The sequence below is a fragment of the Lepisma saccharinum genome, chromosome 5 (genome assembly GCF_977018435.1).
Source record: "Lepisma saccharinum chromosome 5, izLepSacc3.1, whole genome shotgun sequence".
Taxonomy (NCBI): Eukaryota; Metazoa; Arthropoda; class Insecta; order Zygentoma; family Lepismatidae; genus Lepisma; species Lepisma saccharinum.
Genome location: NC_139233.1, coordinates 39,283,920 through 39,307,641, shown reverse-complemented (window position 1 = coordinate 39,307,641; position 23,722 = coordinate 39,283,920). Strand labels below are relative to the sequence as shown.

The following is a 23,722-nucleotide window of genomic DNA, read 5'->3' as shown; positions in this document are numbered from 1 at the left end:
ACAAAGTAAGAGTAAGATAATGATAAAAAAGACAAAAGCAGGGAAGAGAAGAAAGAATTGCTCGTATGAAGGGTTGAAAGAAGAAAGTAGAATCATAAAGAGTTGTTGTTGAGTTGGTGTTTTAAGTCCACTTTATGCACTGTAAGGCTAATCTGGACTGGACCTACAGTTTAAAGTGGGATCCAAACCACTGTGTGCCTCCACCGGGAATCGAACCCGGGACCCCTTAAAGAGATAAAGAAGAGAATGATTCATTGACTTGATTATTTCTTCTTCTCTTTTCTGCCATTTTGCGAAGATGAGGATGAATGACGATAAGATGATGGATGAGGAGACAATCATAAATATTCATGGACGACACAAAACGAGCCCCAGAGAATATTATATTGGCTATGAGCCTAGGCACCAGAGCCTCGTTAGTCTCCAAAATACAATCCAGAGTATAGAAGGGAGGTTGATATTGGATGTCTGCAGAAAGGATCACCCCCTTACAACTCAATAAAAGAGAAGAAACGATGTCCGACAAAGAGAGAAGTGACGAAACGAAAGAAAGAGGTGAAGAGGAGGAGGGCGTACGTTTCATGAGGGAAAACGAAAAGCTAAGATCTTGTGCTCCTTGGGGTTGAGCCTTTCAGGCATACTGATACAAACCAATAAGTTATTGAAGCATTAGAACAGATAAGATATTCACAAATCGCAGTTTAAGCATCTTGGCGAAGCTAGGATGTAGCAAAATGTTTCTGGACCAAATGACTTACGGTTTTGACCAATCGCGCGGCGGCTACTTCCGGCGTAATCTTCTTCTTAAGCTTCTTCCACATCCTGGCGGGCAAATCCCTGAAGCGCCGTCAGCCGGGCTCCATCGCACAGAGGCAGACGCGGCCATTAAAAAAACACGAACCCAACCTCAGTTCCCAAACCCTCGCGTTTCATACAGGCAGCGCCATGAGACCCACATCACCTGACAAGTGATGGAGAAGCAACTGGGGGAAGTCTCTTCCCGGGCGCCATCATTGTCCGCCATATTGGGAAATAAGAAAAAAAGACTCGCGCCAGGCGTGCAGAGCTAGCGTGACCTCGCTCTGATTTTATGACAAGCCCTCGTCTGTTTCTGGAACTTTCGCAGTGTGTGTGCTTGGCGGTGTAAGCCTTCTTCTTCTATGGAACCACGTGACAGTATATCTCTATTTCCGCTGAGCAAGAGGGAGGGAGGACAATTGACAATGTTAAGAGCTTTGGAATTGGGGATGGATCATTGTGTCGTGATATATAGCACGGATTCCATGTTTTAACAAAGTAAATCACGATATTTTATTACTAAGTTCAGACCGACAATTTTGGATTGCTGGACTATGATATTAGAGCAGCCAATTTATAAATTCCACTTCTCAGAATATGACCAAATCACAAAACATTTCATTTCTCTCTTTCTGCTTGGGTATCTTCCACCTTTTGCTAATCGCGATGATGAGGACGAATGATGAGTACTGTAGATAATAATGGTGAAAGGACACTTACAAAGGAACCCCAAGTCAAGGGCATGAACCTAAAACCTTGAATACCGAAGTACCAATTTTTCAATTCATAGGAGCAAGGAACATGTTATTCATACACACATACGGAAGGCTAATCGGGACTGGACCTACATTTTAAAATGTGCCTCCACAGGGATCGAACAGGGGACCCTTTGTTAAATGCTGTTAAATGCATGGCTGTTAAAGGATAAAGGTCCAATACCCATTAATTCTACATTGATCCGGAAAAAAGGTTCGTGGAACATACTTAAATGCATACGCAAAAAAGGTTCCTGGACCGTATTAAAATCACACGGAGAAAAGGTTCCCGGACCGTATTTAAATTGATCCAGAAAAAATGCTCCTGGACCGAATTAAAATACTTTACAAATAGAAAAGTTCTTTACTGTCCAGAACCCATTTACGCTTGCTGATTCTCTCTCCTGAACCTTTGACAACACTGGTACGGATGACGGTTGCTGCTTTGATCAAACTCCTCTCAAACAAGTAACGTCAAACGTTACTCGACGTGCTCCATGCATAGATGTCGCCAGGAACTTTTGTAGGGAGATCAGACTGTTGACATAAAATAGTGAAATAATACTAATAATAAAAGTACTATTATTACGAACTAATAACTAAAAGTCTTATTGCCTATTAGTATTAATATTATTATTTCGGGGGGATATACTTATACGCTGTGAGCTATTGTTTGATAGGTCTAGCCGTCTACCAAATTTTGATTTTATCGTTCTTGTAGTTTCTGGGCTATAGCTAGTTGACACAGACGGACACGATCTCAGCATAACGATACTTTCTTCCATATTTTAGTAATTAGTATTCTATAGAAAACGGGGAGCGTTCTGATTATTTTCTTACACGTATAGGCTATGATAGTGAGTTTAATAGAGGTTATTGACATTGGTATCGGTGTTGTAGCTGCTGGTGTAACGTAATTTCCAAAATTGTTTCAACTCGACTCAGAACAAAGTTACAACTAACATACATCAAATTTCACAGATTAAGCATAATATTCAGCTATATTGTTTTCTTTACACGATATGCTTCCAAACAAAAATTTATGGTGTAGAACAGGATGCCATCTGTTTATAAAATTTACCAGTAATATCACGCCCATATTCTCAAAATTAGAACACCGTTTTTCCATATCTGCCACCATAAACGGTGGTTGCAATGTTATTCGGTAGATGACCTCAATCGGTTAATAGGAACCGAATATGGTATATGCTAATTGCATATAAGGCCTTAATAGCTTCCTCCCCGTATTGTCCCAGTTATCTTTCATTTAAGATACAAAGCATCATCAATATATAATCATAATTTTGCAATAAATCTCTGTGGTGATGGCAATAATCTTGTTAACGGCGAACCTATAGCAAAATGGCACCGCGGTGTGGAGATGCGATCAGTGATTTGTTTCCCGCATGCCGAAGGGGTTAAACCGACTCACCATTGTTAACTTACGAATAGGATTATCCAACATCCCTCCTTACTCTCCAGACTTAGCACACATCCTCCTTATTTTCCAGACTTAACCCACATCCTCCTTACCCTCCAGACTTTTGATTTTGATTTGATTTGATTTAGTTTATTTTACTTCGCGTTTTGTGCCTCTTGGCTAATTTGCGAAGATGGGGATGAGTGATGAAATGATGAAATTGATGAATGGACATTCACAAACAACCAAGCCCGACCGGGATTCGAACCCGGACCCTTGGCGTCGCAGCGCACTCTCCAGACTTAGCCTACATGCTCCTTACTCTTCAGAGTTAGCCCACATTCTCCTTACTCTCCAGATTTAGCGCCTAGCGACTATTGGCTCAACATACCTCTTAAGGAGGCTCTCTCTGGAAAACATTTCACATCAGAAGATACACTCCTGGTTCAGACAGCAAACATAAGAATTTCTTTTCCAAGGACATCGACTCACTGGTGTCGCGTTGGCAGAAGTGCGTCGATAGACAATACAACTGCATTGAAAAACAATATCACTGACGCAAAAATTCAACTATGAGTAACGATATTGCAAAACTCTGGTTATATATTGAATATGCATCGTATGTTAGTCAAGAAGAATTGCTGCAGCCGTTCTGAGAAGAAGTTAAGGAGAAATTTCAATATTTCAACATCGACTTCCAAATATTTATACGGTCATCGGCATATAGGATGTTTTTATTGCCTTCGGGCATTGCCGGATATATATTGATGTGGAGCAAGGATGCGCGTATATTGTACCACTCTCTACCCAGCGCTGCCTGGCGGTGATGGGATGAATCAACACGCAAAGTAGCCGGGATCCAGCCTAAGGGTTGGATAACCAACCGGAAGAAGGACGAACAATCACGTGACGGTGACGGGGATTGATCGGCCGTAAAAGGTAGCAGTGCGTACGGTTCTTATGGGTATTTCATCATTCTGCGTAATTTAAATTTTGAAATGTGTCGGCTCTTTAAAAAATTCTAACTTCAATGAGGACGGCAGGAAAGTGGGTTGTTATTTGGTACGAAATTGTAGCAGCGTTCTTCTTTTTAAAAATCCGGTGTGGTTTTAACGAGAAATTCTGGAATGTGTCCACACTGAGAATCGAACTTGGGATCGGATCCTTGATTTCAAGGAGACATTAAACACTTTATTATCGGGGATGATACACAGACACACACTACCAGCTTGTAACAAAGAGGTCCCATGATAGTTCGAACCATGGGCGTAACTTGGGACCTAACTTTGGTGGGGGGGAGAGCAGAGTCGAACTTTGGGGCTTAAATTTCGAAGACAGGGGGCAGAATCGAATTTTTTTCTGCACCATAAAGATATCATCCAGGACTATTTTGCTAACTATTGCATTTGTGAAACCATGAAAATTACTCATTATATCGCTGCTCGGGTCCAGGAGGTTAACAAAAGTACATTAACTTCTAAATTTTTTAAAAAAACGCAAAATTTGGGTTAAATTACGCCTATGGTTCAATCAACAGTGGAGATACAGTACCATCCAATTTAAACTGTAGATCGAGTCTTGATTAGCCTATCTGAGCATAATGGACTCAAAACTTTCAGAAGGGAGAAATGCCCCTTATCCATGCCGGGAACGAATTTAGAAATGTGGCAGAGCCTAGCAAAGAACTCATAGCATGCACTCTCCATCCTATAGACTTCGGTTAAGCCACGTACGCGAAGACAATCGGGAAATTACCTGGCTTAGAAAGCCAGGTAACACTGGAGTTGAGACTCGATGCGCTGACCACGTAATCATACAACGGAAAACCCGCTTGGCACGTCCTTACCCTCAAAAGGCTTTGCTGCCGTGGCGTTCATTGGGGAAACCCTCTGATGGTTGTGCACCATATGATATGCATCGATCACGAGGTCTAGAGCACGAACTGACATCAGTAAAAACCTTTCCATCTTTTGCACATTTGACGTTTGTATTTTTAAAAAATATACGTGGCATTGGTAAGCTAATCGCTGTGATGAGGATGAACCATGAATTTGATGAAACTGGTAAGGGAACACTCGCAAAGGAACATCCATGCTAAGGACAGGGCGTAACTCGTAATCTTCGATAACCATAATCGATATATTTTCAAAGAATTTTTTTAGGAACTTAAGAAACTAAAGACACTGACAGTTTAGACTTCACTTACGCCTCAATTTGGTAATTCAAAAGCCTTTGTTTGTTTAGGAGGGAAGGTGATCTGAAGGGGGGTATCACCAGTTTTGTGACAGCAATAGAGACTTCTAAGAAAATGTCTTTCCTGTGTGTTAGTTCTTCACTGTAAAAAATGACTGGAGAAACACTAACACAATCAACTTACGCTACCATTCAACTACCATAAAACTACCACCATGAACGTTTTTGAAGTATTAACAGCCAATTCATAGTTACCCTAATTAACATAATTTTTATGTTTCAGTTTATTAAAACATATTTATAGTGCATGCTAATGTAATTTATAATCATTATCTTTATTTTATGCACGATAAAATAATGAAATTTAAATAAAAAACATAAGTTTGTAAATTAAATTTTAACTGTAAAATATTGTAAATGCTTCGGTGACTTCTAACATTGTTGATTTGGTTTATTTTACTTTGCATTTCTGCCAATTTTGGATAATCGCGAAGATGGTATGATGAAATTGAAGAAGGTACACTTTCAAAGAAACCGGGACTCCTGGCGATGTAGCGCGCTGTGCTAACCACAACCCCACGGAGACCAGCGGTAACTTCTTAACATTGTGGTGTTATTTCTGTACAGCTCATAATATAAGATCCCATAACTTCAATACAGCCAGGTCGAATGGTATGGCTATATGACATTAACTGTATTCTTACGCTCTAGATCCCTGCAAAACTGCCACTGGAACAACCAATGGGATTTCTGAGAAGCAACGTGCATTTGCTTACATAGGCTTCGTTCTTACAGCAGACAGGGAATGAATGTTTTGAGGGCGGTTGATTGATGTATTTTATTTCATTCGCTTTTCTACCACTTTTGGCTAATCGCAAATGAGAGGATGAATGGTGAGAAGATGAAAATGATGAAGAGACAATAGCAAACATATATACACGACACAATTCCTGCACAGGATTATCCTGGTTGCAGGCCCAGGCGTCTAGCTTCGATAGTGTGCAAAATGCAGCCCAGAGTGTGCTACATGGAAGAGAGATTGATATTCCGGGTGTGTTCGAAAAGGGTCATGTTTTAAACCCCTTTTCTACAACAGGTATATTGCTTGGAACTAACTGTCTTTGAACGAAATCTGTCAACACGCTTCAAGATGACATTAAATGTACCGAAACCAAGCTTTGGACAACGCAATGGGCGATGTCAAAGGACGCACTGTAAAAAAAATGCTGTTAAAGTGACACAGGCGGTAGTCCCAGAAGGTAGTCTCAGTGTCGTTAAAATACCACAGAAAAATGTCTGTAACCAACACCAGTTTAACACTACTGTGGTTAAGCCTTGACGAAAATGATGTGGACCTCCTGGACTATAGTCTGTGTTGCTATAGCACCACAGTTTTTTCAGTGATAACTTTTATACTTTATTCTTATGCTGTAAGGTGGAGAGAAGCACAAACGGAATATTTCCATTTACCTTGTTTCCTCTTACGGTTCTCTTGATGGCGGCCCCAGGCCTTATGGGTGGCAAGATGTCGGTCTTCTGCCTCCTCATCTTAAGAGGAGCTTTTGGAGACTTCTTGGGCGACGCTGTCTCCTTCCGAGATTTCTTGGGCGATTCTGTCTCCGGCGTTTCCTTTGCCTCATCCTTCGGCACCGGCTGAAACTCATCATCCTCTTCCTCTCTTTCCCGCTCTTTATCGACGCACGTTTGGCATGTCCTGGGAGCCTTCCTCATCGTGACAAACCAAGCGTCCGAATACCTCTGGTACGTAGAGAGTGTCACACTCCCCTTTTGATGACTAAGCGTCGACCAATCTCTGCTATTAATCGCACTCAAAACGCACTTGCACATGGAATCGAAATTCTTAATGGAAGTACATTGTACCATGAAAGTGGAGCAGAGGATCAACAACCAAACCAAATAAAAATACATAAATCGATGTCTTTGTCGTTTCGGTTTACCATCACATGACTTATTCATCCACAGTACACATATCGCTGTCATAAAGGTGCTTTGGAAACCTAAGCAATTATAAAGAAGAACTGCTTAAAGCCTAATGTCGAAGTTACAGTCCATTATCTGCACACACTTCTTTTATAAGTACCAACCGTCTTAATCAGATAGCACAAGTCACGAAAAAGCCCATCAGAAACCAAACAATCAAAGCTGTTAAAAGTTACCGTGAAACTTCGAATATTCTGCAGTTAAAGTTTAACAGCTTACCTGGTAATTTACAAAAACATGACGCAACAGTCTTTTTTTTAATGAACATTTTATCATGTATAAGGGTAGATAATTATTATAAATTGTAGTTGAATCACGTGAGTGTAAGTGTCCCTTAATTAAATTCAACATATCATCACTCATCTTCATCGTCGCAGTGACAGAAAAGCGGCGCTAAATAAAAATCAAATGAATCTTTGAAAATTTCATTAAGTTAGAATTATGTAATAGTCGTTAATGTTTTAAATATTGTCATAGTAAACTTTTTACGGTATGGTAACTATAACTAACGGTCTTGGAGCATCATTTCTCCAGGCAACTTTTAAGTGTACCCTTTTTAATTTGAAGAAACATTTTTTCATGAATTCTAGCATTTGCGAGAACGCCATGGGTTCTCTCTTGATAACTTCTCCTACCAAACAACCTTCCTGTTCCTACACGACGTAAAATCCTTCCACAATTCTGCTAGAAGGTTAATAGCAAGGGCGGTGCCATGATCTGGAATCTAGAGATGCGGAGCTGAGCCACTCTTGTTTTATCGAAAACATACTATGTATTTATTTTGATGGAAACATAACTTACATTATAATTAGTACTCTTATCATATTATATGCTCGTTTTTAGAATATAGCGGAGTGGTTCTTAATCTTTGTAAGCCTGCGTTCCGGTAAATTCGTTTTTTAAAAGTCGATGACCGGATACCAACAATTTTACTCGTAAATAGCTTTGTTAACTTTATACATTAAACTAACATGTAACGTTAAAATTTAATATTAATAAGTAAATTATGGCATAATCATATATAGTAGTTTGATTATGTATAGGTTTAAATTAGTCGACAACGACCGGATGTTATTAAATCTTTTAGTTTGCTCAGGCCAATATGATTAAATTAATTTGCTAAGCGCTGATTTTCATTGGCATGTTCCATTTTGGACACCGGACAAATTCCAATTAATCAGAATATTTCTAAGTAAATATATTTATTAATGAAAATTGCTGCGAAAACTAAATTGACGGTAGTGTCCGTCCGTCAACCTCCAAATTTATAGCAGTGGAAATCCGAAGGAATATCATATCTTTCCAGGTGGTTGCCAGATCGGGCTGCAAGTCACAAACTTCAGGAGAACCTCTATCGGCCCGGTATAATTGACGCCAGAGCCCGGTACTGGGCCGCGCCCTGGAAGTTGAGAAACACTGATATATCGGGTTTTGCCATGCATTCGATGCAGTCAGTCTCGTTTAGTCGCGAACATTGGCGCAATATGCGCATGCGCTAACTGAACGAGCCCAGTGACAAAATAGTGGAACAAACAAGGAAACAGGTTCTCTGAAAATCGCCAGCTGCAGAAACAGGATTGAAGTTTCACACATAGTAATGTCACATGCATAATACATAACAGAGGATGTTACGAGTTCTAACTACGCTTGCTAACCTTCCCGGAAGGGCCCCGAGTCTCCCCGAATCGAATTCCTCTCCCGGTCCCCCGGACAAACTTTGTCATCACCCTGAATTATGAGAGTTTGTATTATTATATTTTTATTACCTTCTTATTCTGTTTCGGTATGCATTTGCCGAGCGAAGAAATTTGTTCTTGCCAACCAAACAATTAAACTTCACAATATTATTATGAAGATCGTGACAAATGAGTCATTGTTTAAGTAAATGGGAGGGAGAGAAATATGAAGTTTATACTCATTGTTGAACCATACACAAAGAGCTACAAAAAACTAAAACAAAGGCATTGTTGCGTCAAAGTCTTTAGATTTCTCTATTTCCCTCCACCCAGTTTTGCTTCATTAGATCCATAGCTCTAGTCGTAGTATGTTACAGTGAGATTAAGTGCGTTTCAAATGCTAATTTTTCAATTTAGTTTTTGGTAAAAATAAATTTAGGTATTTATTTTCAGGAATTCTGTTATAGTATTACGGCCTCAGAACAGGCCCGTAGCCATGCAGGGGCCAGGAGGACTCAGCCCCCCTCCCTCGCACTCACTTCTGCCCTCTTGACATTAGGTAAAACTATTTTGTATTCTAATTTGTTTTGCAGTGAAAAAATGAAAATGTACAAAAAAGGTAAAGTTTTCCCCTGTGCATAGCACCACGCCATGAAGGTAACGCCCCACACTTTCTTCATCCGGTCGTGAGTGGGGTGATGTGATCAGCATCACGCCCCTGACCGCCTTTACCCCCCAGGGTTTCCCCCAGGTACCCATGTTATTCGACGCTGGGTGGACGCCGGGGCCGCTTCCATCGTTAGAAAATTTCCCGGATTTGAACCGGCCGGGGATCGAACCCGGGACCTTTAGCATGGTAGTCAGACGCGTTACCGACTGAGCCACCGCGGCCACTATGAAAATGTATACAGTAGCTATTATTTTGCTCACAACTTGGTGAGGCATAAATTCACAGAACATGAACAGCAGCTTTATCTTGTTTATGTCTAAGTAGCAGCAAGTATTTAGAACATTTTCTAGACTTTAGAAAAGTTCATAGTGGAGCTTCTTTATCTGCACCTTTGCTGCCCCTGTTTTGGCATCCCGTTTAGACAGAAATCTGTGAGTTTGGCGACATCATCCACATTCATTCCACATCTGCGTCATAGGATAACAGGTTTATTTTTTTCTTCGGCCGGGGGTGGAATGTACGGTAGGCACTATGATTTAATATTGTACATATTTTCTTCAATGATATAAAAAATATCTGTCCCAACAAAAGTAGTAGGGAGTGTGTAGTAAGGGATGATGTCAGTAACAATGAATTAACACTTCAGGTGTTTTAGAAGGTGTAGAAAAAAGACTGAAATATTTATTTGTATGATATTTCTAAATTTTATATTTTATATTAGCTTAATGACACCCACTCACATGCACATAATTTACCCCCATTTAATACTGTTAAACTTTTGAAAAATGGACTTGGTTTTCAAATCCCCCACTGATAACCCGTGAGCCTCCCCCCGCCCCGGATATCAATTCTTGCTACAGGTCTGCTTCAGAGGAATCTGTATCAGTATATTGATTTTGTTTTGTTTACTTGCACATTGTGGTTGATAGGTTGCAGTGGCGGTGAATGGGTTCCAAAACTGGGGGGCAAGGGCAGTTTACTTTCCCTTGGTAAATAAGGTTTATTACAGTGCGGGAGCAACTGAAGGTTGTTTTGATCAAGTTGATTCGATTTTGCATTTACAGTAGCAAGACCACAAACAGGTAACAGCTGATATTCAGGAAATAAGTCTTTCCGAACATTTAATCTATAGGGTTTGGAGGCTGTAGAGAAAAGCTCCCGGAATCGTTCGTATTCCTTAAAGTTGGCAAGCCTTGTTGTAACAGCCATTGCCAACACAAACACAACAAAACGAGCGATAATAAACAAAATAACCCTGTGTACAAGCAAATAATGTTCTGAAACCTACAGCATTCTTTCGCAATATAGGCGGAAATATAACCAAAATAGATAATAGAATGTTAAACGAGACAGAAGCATTAATATCAAGGAAAATATAAATAATTTTGTAACTAATTTACACAGAAAGCTACAACAGAAAGAAAGAGATCGTTTGCGCAGTTCCTGATTGTGAATGTAGCCGTTACTAGACCAGTGTAGAAAAAGTCGTCCTTCCACAATTCTTTCTATGGAGGTATTGTGCATACACATTATTACTATCAGATCTAAATGCATTTTATATTAATAAAAAAAAATCAACAATCATGCGTCACATGTTTCCTTCAGTTTTATGAATACCAGAAGGTTAGGTAATTAATAGGGAATGTAGTGCAGCTTACCGCATCTGTGCGTAGGCGAATGTCCTTGTTGGACGCGTTGAGAAGACATCTTAGAATACTGGTAGCAGTTCCCGTCTGTCGACTCGACACCATGTGAACAGGAGTCTGGACCTTTTTCTGAAATTGAAGTATACGCCTTTATTTCAAAATGGTCATTTTTACACTGTTTACTAATATCTATAACAAAGTATGTTTTTCCGGTTCTAGTAACGTCTCAAGGATCACGTGACGATGAGGACGGATTATAAAGTAATGAAAAAGATGAGAGAATAATTGAATATTTATTCTTTTCACAATGGAAATTAATAAATGATTTCCTTCATTCTCAAACCACTATAGTCCTGGTGAGGAGAAGAGAGATGTAAACCGTTCACAAGGGGAGAGAGAGAGAGAGAGAGCAGGAAACACACAAAGAGAGGGAGAGAAATTGGGAGTAAAGACTCACACGAAGAGTAATATAGAAGTAGTGTGAGAAAACACAGAAAAAGAAAGAGGGAAATAGATATTAAGACATACCCAGTAAAAACGAGAGAATAAAAGAAAGAGTAGTAAAGAAGCACAGAAAAGATAGAGGATAGAGGATAGATAGAAAAGAAGAGAGATTAAGAGATGCCAAAATAAAGACAGAGAGAAGTAAATGTATACAGGAGAAGAGAGGCAAGATTAAAGTTATTAAGTGATACGACAGAGAGAGAGAAATTAATTGAAACATGCAGCGAATGCGAGAAAGAAGAAGTAAAACACACACACATACATGCATACATACATATATGTATATGTGCGTTTAACTTCTTTCTCTGTCTCACTTAATCTGTCTCTCTCTCTCTCCCATATTTTTGACGTATCAGTTACCATTTTTCTCTTTCTCTCTCCTTCTGTACACATTGATTTCCCCATTTCTCACTCTCGCTCTGTCTTGTAACTCTTACATACTTGTGTCAGTGTGTAAGCTTATACGCACGTTTATACAAGCATGTTAACATGTAATAAACATTCATAACAGTTCTTACCATTTCTTTGCCACTAATATACAAACACACATTTGAAATACAGTTTATGATCATAATGTTGCTCATTTATTTGCACGTACAATCACAGGCAATAAAAATGAGCTACCTAGATCCTGAAATACCCTGCGAGGCGTTGTGTGTGTTGCCTAACTCTACGGCGATAAGTGGATTTTAATAGAAAATTTTCAATGGTAACTTCTACCGCAGAATATGCGACGGGGAATAAATAATTATCTGAGATCGTTAATTGGCCAGGAGAGGCTAAATAATCTCTCAATATTTTCAATTGAAAAATTACAAAAATGGTAAATTTTGATAAGATAATTGACGATTTGCTTCATTCAAAACAAGGAAAGTTAAATTCTAATTCTAATTATTATTCTTAACCGTTTTTTTTGTTTCACTTGTAGGCTTATATTCTGGCAAGGCACTGCTGAAATTTTCGGTTTCTGAAATTAGTACTAACAGTACGTTTTTAAAGATGTTCTTCAGACACTGACATAACTGAAATATTCTTAAATATGCCAAACTTTATGTGAATCAGATATGGAAATCTCGAATCTTTAAATATTATAACTAGGGCTCGGAATTTGAAGACCTACACATTGCCAAAAGAAAGACCTATAAAAAACCTAAAAATGTCAAAAAAGGACCAAAAAACGGAAAAAAAGACGTATAAATGTGATCCAAATTAATTAATAACTTCAGTTTTAATTCCATATTTAATGAATAAAGAAATACAAAATTCTGGTGGTATGGAGCACACAGTGCGAAAAAGCTGAAACCTTCAAAACAAGAGACAGTTGCCACTTGCAGCGCGACCTTCCAGACAAGTTACGGTTAAAGGACCTTGTACCGTACCTGCTTCAGTCGTCCAAAAATGATTTTCTCTCGTTTCAGGGATGGTTCAAATACATTTCTTTCTTTTTTTATTTCTTTACTACAGAAAGGATGTTTAAGAAGTGGTGAACTGATGATGATTCGAATTGAGAATGGGCAGTAAAAACGTAGTCGAAAGAGGGTGAAGTTGAAGAAAAAAAAGGCGTTAAGACCTAAAAAAGGGTAAAAAGGGACCAATAAGCCGAAAAAGGCAAAAAAGGACAAATAAAACCCACCTTTTTCTGGCCTACAATGACCCAAAATGAATATATATTATGTTGGGCCTCGTCTTCGGACACTAAAAAAAAAAAAGATTTTTCCTCAACTAACGAGACCTAATTATAACCTATATTAATTTTAAGGGTTTTTCCTTTGTTTCCTCATTTCAACATTTGTAGGATGTAAATGAACATGACATAAGAAGCAAATATTCAAGGACACACATAAAGTCGCTGCTTGGTAGTGCGGAGGGAGGAAGGAGGCAAGGGACCGAAGCTCACTTCTGGCTAGGACGCCACGGGACTGCTTTTTACACTTGGCGTCTTGCAATGGCGTGCGTAGGATTTATTTGGAGAGGGGCTGGTATTGCAAAGGTAGATAGTACATAGTTTCGTTCTAGGGGGGCGGAATACATAATAAATATTTCGTGTGTTTGGAACCTTATACTCTATTAAAATTGTGCTCAAGAACAGGTGGTAACCGGGAGTCATTTTAAGGGGGTTAACATTACATATTTTCTTTTTTCGTGTTCTTAACGAATTTTCATTTGAAAATTTTAATTTTTCTCAAAATTTCTAGAGGGGCTGTAGCCCCATCAGCTCCCCTTCTGCGTACGCTAGTGGCGTCTTGCGTTGTTTTTGGTGACAACAGTGGACAATAAATGTTTTACTTACGAACCATCAAGAGATATTACAATCAGAAGCCAGGAAACAAAAATAACAGGGGGACTGCAATGCACTAAGGATATTTCTTCATATAAAAAATGTGTACGAATAATAAAAATTTCCCAAAATCTCATTAAAGCATTCCGATCACCCTCTCCGATATTTATTTTCCACAGGGTATTTTCCAATGCAGCATGTCAAACTCTACCAGCACACTGACGATTATCCAGATGCCATGTGAGTACCGCGTCTGCCGAAAACGGAAAAGTAATAGTTTGGCCGTAACCGAATCCAATGTCAGCATAGTGTAAGTGAAAGTCACTTGCACGGAGTACACTTGCACCGTACACGTGGATACTCTCATTAGCGATCTGAATCTAGGCACAAATTTCCAATGAAATGCATTAATGCTGAAGCACCATAGAGCTCCGATAAGAGCTAGGCCTATTAAGAGCGGATATATGCTTTGTGTGACCTCCGGGAAACATATTCATTAACTCTTTTACCCATTGGTGTTTCTGCGGGCAAAAAATTGTAAGGGTGGGAAGGGGGTTAAACAGCAGTATTCCCTTAAGGGTTAAGGTTATTCATAGCGTAATCACATTCATCGTTTCTTCTCTGTGTGTTTGTGTGGAAAGAGAGACGTTTTCTCTCTGACTAGATATATATCTCTCCCGTTCCTACCACTTTTTCTATCTATGTCTGTTCGTGTCCTTCTATCTATCTACCTACCTACCTATCGTGTATATATTTTAATTTCTGTCTTCCTCTCTGTGGCTAAATTTTTCTCTCTTGTCTTTCTATAATATAGATATTATCTTCCTTTCTTAATTCCTTTCTCTCTCTCTCTCTCTCTCTCTCTCTCTCTCTCTCTCTCTCTCTCTCTCTCCTTTGATTGATTTGGTGTTTTGAGTCCACTTTATGCACAGTAAGGCTAATTGGGACTGGACCTACAGTTTAAAGTGGGATCCGAACCACTATGTGCCTCCACCGGGTATCGAACCTGGGACTCTCTCTCTCTTTGAAACTTCTCTTATAATAAAGAATATAATTAAAGTAAACCTGAAGGGATATCACATTACAATTACAAATAAAAATACATAAAATCAAATAATACGAGGGGGTATCAAAAAGTTTTGCCTGTTGAAGTATAATTTTTTTAATAATGGAAAGATTGAAACAATGAACATACATATAGTTTGCCTGTAGTGTCCTCTACTCAGAGTTACCCTTATACATAGTTCCCATCACGCTTGATGCATTTTGGCCAGCGTTTTATCCAGCCCTCAAAACCAGTTTGGAAAAATTCCACAGAACACTCAACAAGCAAAACTTTTTGATACCTCCTCATATAAACTATCAAAAATAATTAAACCAGGTGGGAACACTCGACTTGTTCTAAATCTTAATTTACATTATTTTCTTAGATACGTAAACAAGAATTATCACTTTCTTATTTTTGATAATATAGTTACAACCATTTTTGTTATAATAACAATTTAGGATTTGCGTTTACAAAAATAACAAATACTTTAACTTCTCCAATATTACTTGGCTCGAGCCAGTTACTTTAAGTAGTCTGAATCCATCTTCTGCCCTTTTGTTGGTTGTTACCAGAACGTTATTAGATAGTCTTCCTTAAGGAATTATTTGAAGTTCTATAACAATAAACACTGTAAATGCAAACATTGTGAACAACCATGTACTTACTCCTCCTGTTGCATAGACATCGGCATTCTTTTTTGACAGAATTAGCTTCACAACATCCTCTCTCGAACTTGTAGCTGCTATGTGCAAGGCGTTCAAATTGTCCTGCAAAATAAGCAAACAAGATCAAATTAATTTCATACACACAAAACAATTGCTATGAATTAAAAGTAAGTGCTACCCGACATAAAACATAGATGATAATACCAATAATATGACAGTATAAATTTATGAAACCTTAATCATAAAATTTCAATGGCCAGAAGACGAGATGATGTTTAAGGTTCATATATAAGCTCGAATGCATGAAAAACAGAAACTACTGGTTAGTTTACCCTATACCACGATAATGGCGGATTAACTACCTTCTCTCGTGGATTTAGTTGGTCTTTATTTTAGCTGTCGTCCACTAAACCACTAGGTTCGTTCTTATATTAGACGTCGTTTCAGAGTGATAGTTTCATTTTAGACGTCAAAGGCGAGGTGGAAATGTAGAACGAGATGGTCAACGTCACAGACACATACTAACCATAATATCCCCCACCCCTCTCTGTAAGCTTGTGTGTGTGTGCCTGGCTCTCTTTAGGCCTCCCGGATTGTGCAGTGGTAGCGTCGCCTTGCAATGAAGGGATCACGGGTTCGATACCCGGTGGAGGCACATAGTGGTTCGGATCCCACTTTAAACTGTAAGTCCAGTCCCTATTAGCGTTTTTGTGCATAAAGTGGACTTAAAACAACAAATCAATCAAATCAAGTCTGGCTCTCTTTAATTGTTCTAGTTTTATTTCTTGCTCTCTTGTTCCCTTTGCCTGTTAACATCTCAATTCCATCTCCTCTCTCGCTCACTCTTTCTTCTCGCTTCCTTTATATGATTATATTTCCATCTTCTTCCCTCGGCCACTCTCTATCTCTCTGACTTTTTCCCCATTCATCTTCATCTTTCTCTCTTTCTCCCCTCTTCCCCTTTCTCATATTCTTATTCTCTCCCTCTCTCTCTCTCTCTTTCTCCCCTCTTCCACTTTCTCATATTCTTATTCTCTCTCTCTCTCTTTCTCTCCTCTTCCACTTTCTCATATTCTTATTCTCTCTCTCTCTCTCTCTCTCTCTCTCTTTCCCTTCTTCCCCTTTCTCATATTCTTATTCTCTCTCTCTCTCTCTTTCTCCCCTATTCCACTTTCTCATATTCTTATTCTCTCTCTCTCTCTCTCTCTCTCTCTCTCTTTCCCTTCTTCCCCTTTCTCATATTCTTATTCTCTCTCTCTCTCTCTCTGTCCCAATTTCAAGTCTAAACCATGCCCATGTATGAGAATCGATCAATCGATCTTCATTTGTCCGTATGCAGATACATCCCTATAATGGTTGCTTGATTGTCGCCACCAAAATTTGCCATTAACCTTGATGCGAGGGGAAAAATCGTGTGTTATTTGCACACGTGTTGCGTATTAATGTCGGTCCTTACAACAGTATGTACATAAATCAAAGTCACGTCAAAACACCATTATACACAAGTCTCTCAGCGCAACTGAGTGATTGATGGTGTATACCAAATCTGTACGAAGCCCTTTGGCTTTGCTGGTGCACCGAGAATCTTGTCAGACATGCGATGGAACACAAAGAACTGATGGTGTGATCCTTGATTTACGATCAGCACAAAGAGCTTGTAAGCAAGCAATGAGGGCATTATAGAAAAGGTCTAGAACCTAAGGCTCGCGGATCGATACTCAGCACTTCGAATCCATACATGTGTAACCAGACATGTGTAGACCTCGGATTTTAGTTTTTTATCCTATTTTTTTTCCTATGCAGGTAAATAGGAAATAACAAGTTGAGTCAGCAAAAACGAAACAACTGACGAAGTTTTATAGTGCCTAAAATAACCTATTTTGCTTGTTAAAACCTATTTTAGGTTTATGCGCCTAAGTGAAACCTTTTTTAGGTTTTTATATATATTTTAAGGTTTTTCAGGATTTCTATGTCACACAGAGGCATTTTCTCGTGTTTGAAACATATTTTCTGTCGATTTTCCTCCCTTTATTTTCCACGCAGATTTCTTTTCCTTTCCTTCTTCGATAAAAATAAATGCTAAACTGTGAAAAGCGTCAGGGCATTTATAAATATGTACAAATTCAATGAGATTTGGATTAATAAAAGTTGGACAATTTCCGGAATTCAAGGAATTCCCAGTGACTAGCCACCCTTGTATTGTGCAGCAAATCATAGATACTTAATTCATTCTTCAGATCATCAAGTAACTTTTGCTAACACTACATATATAGGATTTCAATAATTCATGGATAATTTTGAAAATAATGTATGCAAATGAAAATTTGGTTAGAAAATTAATATTTGGTTGTTACATATAGGTATTAAAATTTCTTAAGGTTCAGTTGAAATTTTGTTTTCGAAAATGTACCAAATCAGTATTATTCAGGAATTTTGAAGCATTTTAAGTTTCTTTTGGAACTTACTTCAGGATTTTTCTCGCCTAATTTAAGACTTTTAGAATCTATTTTAGGATTTTTAGAATCTATTTTAGGATTTTTAGAATCTATTTTAGGATTTTTTAAATCTATTTTGGGAATTTTAGAGCATATTTTAGGACCTAAAAATCGAGGTCTAGTAATCAGACACGCATTAAAAGAAATAAATGGCGTGCCAGATAATTAGTAAGTCCTGTTAGCGAACAATAAAGCGCATGGTATCTACATCGTTCGTTTGTTCCCACATTTTGAATTGAGCCATCTTGAAATACGACACCATGTTGAATTTTTAGGAGCCAACGTCTTCAAGCTCATCATCTCGGGAACCAGTTGACCGATTTTTACATATTCTGGTTTAAATTAAAGAACGAAGAATTCTATAAATGTGTTACATATAGTTTTCTAAATTTTGATTATATTCTACATTTATTCTTCCTGTTTTAGATCTCCTGGCAGTTGAATTCTGTTAAGTGTGATAAAGTGGCTTGCACATGGATCTATTTTTTTTTCAGACAAAACTATGGCGTAATAAGATATAAGTTGGTTGACATGCTCAACACCACTTTCGTGTATGCCACGTCTGTGCATATATTAAAGTGAACTTATGCTCTCGATCGGCAAATTTTATGTTTGTCAAGCTGTTTGTTGAAGATATGTTGACAGAAGGACGGGTTTGTCTCTAGTAGCTTAAACACATTTGCGTCTCAAGAGGGAAATCACGAGACCGGTCTTTTCTGAATTTGTCGAGTTGCGAACGAGACGACAAGGTGTAAAATCGAGACGAAATTTACACTTAATGTCCCAGAGTGTAATCTAGTTCGAAACTTCATTAAAGTATAATGTAAAAAGATACACACACACATTACAAAAAAATATGCAACTGAGGTTTCAACAAAAGTGGTGGCGACAGCCAATTGCTTTTAGTGTTAATGTGGAGTTAGTTCGCTGTGATAACCACTCAAAAGGTGCGCGCGCGCGCACACACACACACACACACACACACACACACACACACACACACACACACACACACACAAAATGGTTTGGTTTCATTATTATTATTATTCAAGCATATCATAAAAAATTGCCAGTTTATTTGTAAGGGTAAATCAAAATTATTCATTCGATTGTAAATGGCCACATATATTTTTTCGTTTGTAACGTTGCAGTAGTAAAATCGGATGAATTGCATATAAGTTATTCTCTTTGATGAACCAATCTTTGTCAACTTTTTTTAAAAAATGCCTTTGAACATTTATGTACCAGGTGGTTATAATTAAAGTGACGGTGTTCAGAGTGGTACAGCACGGGCTGTAATGAGAGTAGCAGTCTGAAACTTCATAGATATGCTAATGAAGCAATGCGCTCGCGAATTATGCAAAAAAAAAAAAATAGTTTCAATTCTCGCCACCAGGGTAAAAAATGGCGCTGTAAGTAGTCAAAACGTGGAATTTTCCGTAACTCTGTCGTCAAAGTCGGTGACATTGCCTAACCATTGTGTGAGCTCCCTGGTTGTGGTTGCTGACGCTTGTTGCTTTTTCCTTTAGTAATGTTCATGTAATTCGAATAGTGAAATTGTAGCGATATTTTATTACGAAGAGTATTGTTTTCTGCGATTTATAGTGTTTTTCCTGTAACTATACCAAGTTTTGACTGCTTACGGCGCCATTTTTACCCTGGTGGCGAGAATTGGAACTATTTTTTTTTTTTTTTTTTTTTTTGCATAATTCGCGAGCGCATTGCTTCATTAGCATATTTACGAAGTTTCAGACTGCTACTCTCATTACAGCCCGTGCTGTACCACTCTGAACACCGTCACTTTAATTATAACCACCTGGTACAATATGTCCCGGGAGTCTGTGGGGCAGCGCCACGCATAACGGTAGAGAAAGGTTAAAAGAGAGCGGGGAGAGAAAAGCAGTGCCCGCCGATGCAAACGGCTGGTAGCTGCAATCTCGTTCCCCCCCTTCCCATGCAATTCCCTTCCCTCTCGAGTCACTAATTGAGGAGAGCGCTTGTTTTCATTCGCTTGCTCCACATACTCCTAGGACAGTCGAGATTAGAGAACGAGTTTCAACTCGAGCGAGGCCGAGAACGAGATACGTTTCCTAATGAGACGAGAAGGCACCAAGTCTCGTTCGTCTCGCCTCCGTAACACAATCCCAAAATAGATGGCAGCAGCAGTAGCAGTATCTCAGCTGCCATCTATTGTAGGAAATATGAAACAACTAGCGGTACTTTCAAATTCACATGAAGGGACTACTGCACTTTATAAATATGGATGCACGTTTCATAATCTCAACTTGTAAGTCTCCAGGTGAGATATAACCTTCACGCTGACAGATCAACATAAAAACAAGAGACTAAATGTAAGGCGCTGAATATTTTTACCTTCATCTTTAAAAATAGCAACGGAACTTGTCGCTTGCGTCGATGCAAATTGCGAGCGCGAATGTTCGCATGACCCGCATCTGTTTGCGCGATAAATAGAAAATGGCGAACGTATGCTATCAGCTCAGTGTTCCACCTTAACGACCCCTGCTTTACTTCCTTACGATTTGTCAAATCGAAGCAAGGGTAAATAATTAAGTTAGGACGCACACTGGTAAGTTACTGGATGTCCATATTTCAACTCGGTTCGTTACGCAGTGTTTCCATCCGTAGATATTAATTTGCCACGGAAGTGACGAATGTTGTGCTAAAGTCTGTGTTATATATCTACTGTGCTAGGCTAATTCGGACTGACCGTACGATTTGAAATACATACGAACTACTGTACAATATACCACCACCTGACTTGCCTAACTATCCCGGCTGAGTTACCTAAATTATCATCGGAAATATTTCGTGAACAACAATGAATATTGAAAAACTTCTTTCGCAGATATATAGGTATGAGAGGGGCTCATGAAATTAGTTGACACAATATATTAAACTACGTAAGGAAGTACGATTTTCAACACAAACTTAGTTTTTTTAAATGGAAACCCCATTTTATTTTCAGCTCATTTGAAAGTACGGAAAAAAATAATAAAAATGGCATTTGTTACATTGTAATACGTCAAGTAGTTCTCAAGTAATTGTAACGTGAAGTTTACGCTTGAAAGAAACATTCTTACAAGTTGATTCGTGTCTCGTAACATACATATCCCCCTTTGACGCCATTCGTGTATCGTAAGAAACATGTTACTCTTCTGGATACTATGTGCTGTGCTTAGGAAATTTGTTACGTTCCAACAACTGCGGATTACAATAAAATATGTAGTTTGTAAATTCTCAAATATCTAAAAGGTTCTGATGCATCTATCTGAGTTAACAAATATTTGTTAATTAAAAAGTATAAAATTTAAACATTATGCCATCAGTTACATACATAATAAACGTTAGTACATTAACATCTTTCTAATTTTTATTTGGTGTTCATTCATTTACGTCATAATTTTTAGTACATTGGAACAATAAACTCTTCTCGTCAAGTTTTTCAACTATCAAACTTTGCACCTTATACATTTTTCATTCTTTCTTTCTTGATTTACAAAATTTATCAAATAAAGCAAGATACACTGTTTAACCAAACGTTTGTGATAGTGTACTTACATCAGAACTGTTGCTGAGAAAATAGTATTTTCAAACTCTGAAAAGGCCGAGATGATACTTATATATGGCGAGTGTAGAAAAATGCAGCACAAGCATGCAGGCTGTATGCAAAACGGTATATAAAGGCTCTGCCGACAGGCATAGTGGGAATGCACCTTCACGCTCAACTTCACGTTACAATTATCTGAGAACTACTTGACATATTACAATGCAACAAACGCCATTCTTAATGAATTTTTCCGTACTTTCAAATGAGCTAAAAATAAAATGGGGTTTCCATTTAAAAAAACTAAGGTTTGTGTTGAAAATCGTACTTCCTTACGTAGTTTAATATATTGTGTCAACTAATTTCATGAGCCCCTCTCATACCTATATATCTGCGAAAGCAGTTTTTCAATATCCATTGTTGTTCACGAAATATTTCCGATGGTAATTTTAGGTGACTCACACTGTACCTATATCAACATTCTCAAAGTCCACATGACTTGGTTATGTATTATTCCTAGTATTCTTAGGTGTAATATTAGTTCTATTTATTTATGCATCAAGCCTTACACCAAATGAAATATTTAAATTAACAGTAAAAATATTAATTCCAATAATATTAGCGACACTATATATACTTAGACTCATTATTAATTCCATCTATTTTACAAAATATAGATACTACCATAACATGAAATATTATAACGCCCCCTTCAGGAATAAAATTATATTATGAATGCATAATAACGTCCCTGGGTTATAAAGAGACAGTGTTAACCACTATACTATCTGAGAGTCCACCGTGACGAATAGCAAATCGAAATGATACAAAGTTTATGCAGAAATTTCCATCGGTGGAGGGGTATATTGACCATCAAAATCAAATTTAAGTGAGCGTAGTAAAAAGCATTAATAATTGGGGTGGTTGGGAGATTGTGGTGAAGGTTGCAACTTTCTGCCTTTTGGGCAGGATGCGCTATAAAGAAAACGCCACAGATTAGTGATGGGCGAACCCGAATCGAATTCTAATGTATTGGGATAATGAAGATTGGTGTATATATATGTATAATCCAGGGATGATGTTTTAACGAGACTGTGACGTTCCTCTTCGAGTCAATATTACTACGTCACGGTAATCTGCCCAATCTCCTTCCACGGCAGGGTTATAAGAGTCTCCTTAAATTTATGGCTGCCCCGAGTCTTCTCAGAAAGTGATGGAAAAAATAAAAGCTTAATCTCTTTCTTTACTGCCAAGGTTAATTGAGGTCGTATCACTATTAACTCTCGTATATCGTATCTTATTCTGTCTCTACGAAAAAGAAAAAAAAAGAAGAAAAAGAAAAAGAAGCTGCTGCACTTGGACACTGATCCCAACATAAGAATGTCTCGTTCCTAGTCTCAGAGGGTCTTGTGTTATTCTTGTTACAAGACCGTCTCGGTATAATCCCTACCAGGATTCATGTTGTCGCTTTGTACTCAAGAGGTCCCGGGTTCGATACCAGGATCCCACTTTAAACTGTAGGTCCAGTCCCAATTAGCCTGTCTGTGCATATAGTGGACTTAAAACTCAAGTCAACAACAACTCAAGGAGGCCTGGGTTCGATACAAAGTGGAGGCATTTAGTGGTTCAGATCAGAGTTGCTTTATTTCATAAGTGAAAATGCTGGACGTTGCTGGCCGGAAGCTTCTTTGGGGAACGAAGGGGGAGGGGGCTAGACTGAACGAAGTAGTATGTAAGTACACCATAATTATTATGTACAGTCCCATTATCATATTCTTTACCTTCTTTAAAAGGAAAAAGACAGAAATTCACTTCGAACTCTATTAAACTTGCAATTCCTATTCGGTGCCAGAATGAACCAAGTTGCTATCTCACAATGTCGAAACTTTATTCCAAAACTAAACTGCGGACCCAAGTACTGACTGTTTACAGCAAGCAGCTTACCATATAATGGTAGACAATCTTAACTGACATTCAGCGCTACAAGCAGACGGAAATGAAAGTAACA

General features: G+C 38.4%; 1 protein-coding gene across 2 annotated transcripts in view; it reads right to left on the bottom strand.

The window, feature by feature from the left end:
* Positions 1-23,722, bottom strand: part of nompC (no mechanoreceptor potential C) — a 213,664-nt gene that overhangs the window by 100,406 nt on the left and 89,536 nt on the right. Inside the window, exons 3-4 of one of the 2 annotated variants that reach the window (XM_083122460.1) lie at positions 15,655-15,756; positions 11,172-11,288 (exon numbers count right to left, since the gene is read on the bottom strand). In XM_083122460.1, coding sequence (XP_082978586.1) covers positions 11,172-11,288; positions 15,655-15,756 — 219 coding nt within the window. Of the gene's footprint in view, positions 1-6,636; positions 6,683-11,171; positions 11,289-15,654; positions 15,757-23,722 lie in introns of those variants that run through there. The other variant, XM_083122459.1, reaches the window with a different exon arrangement.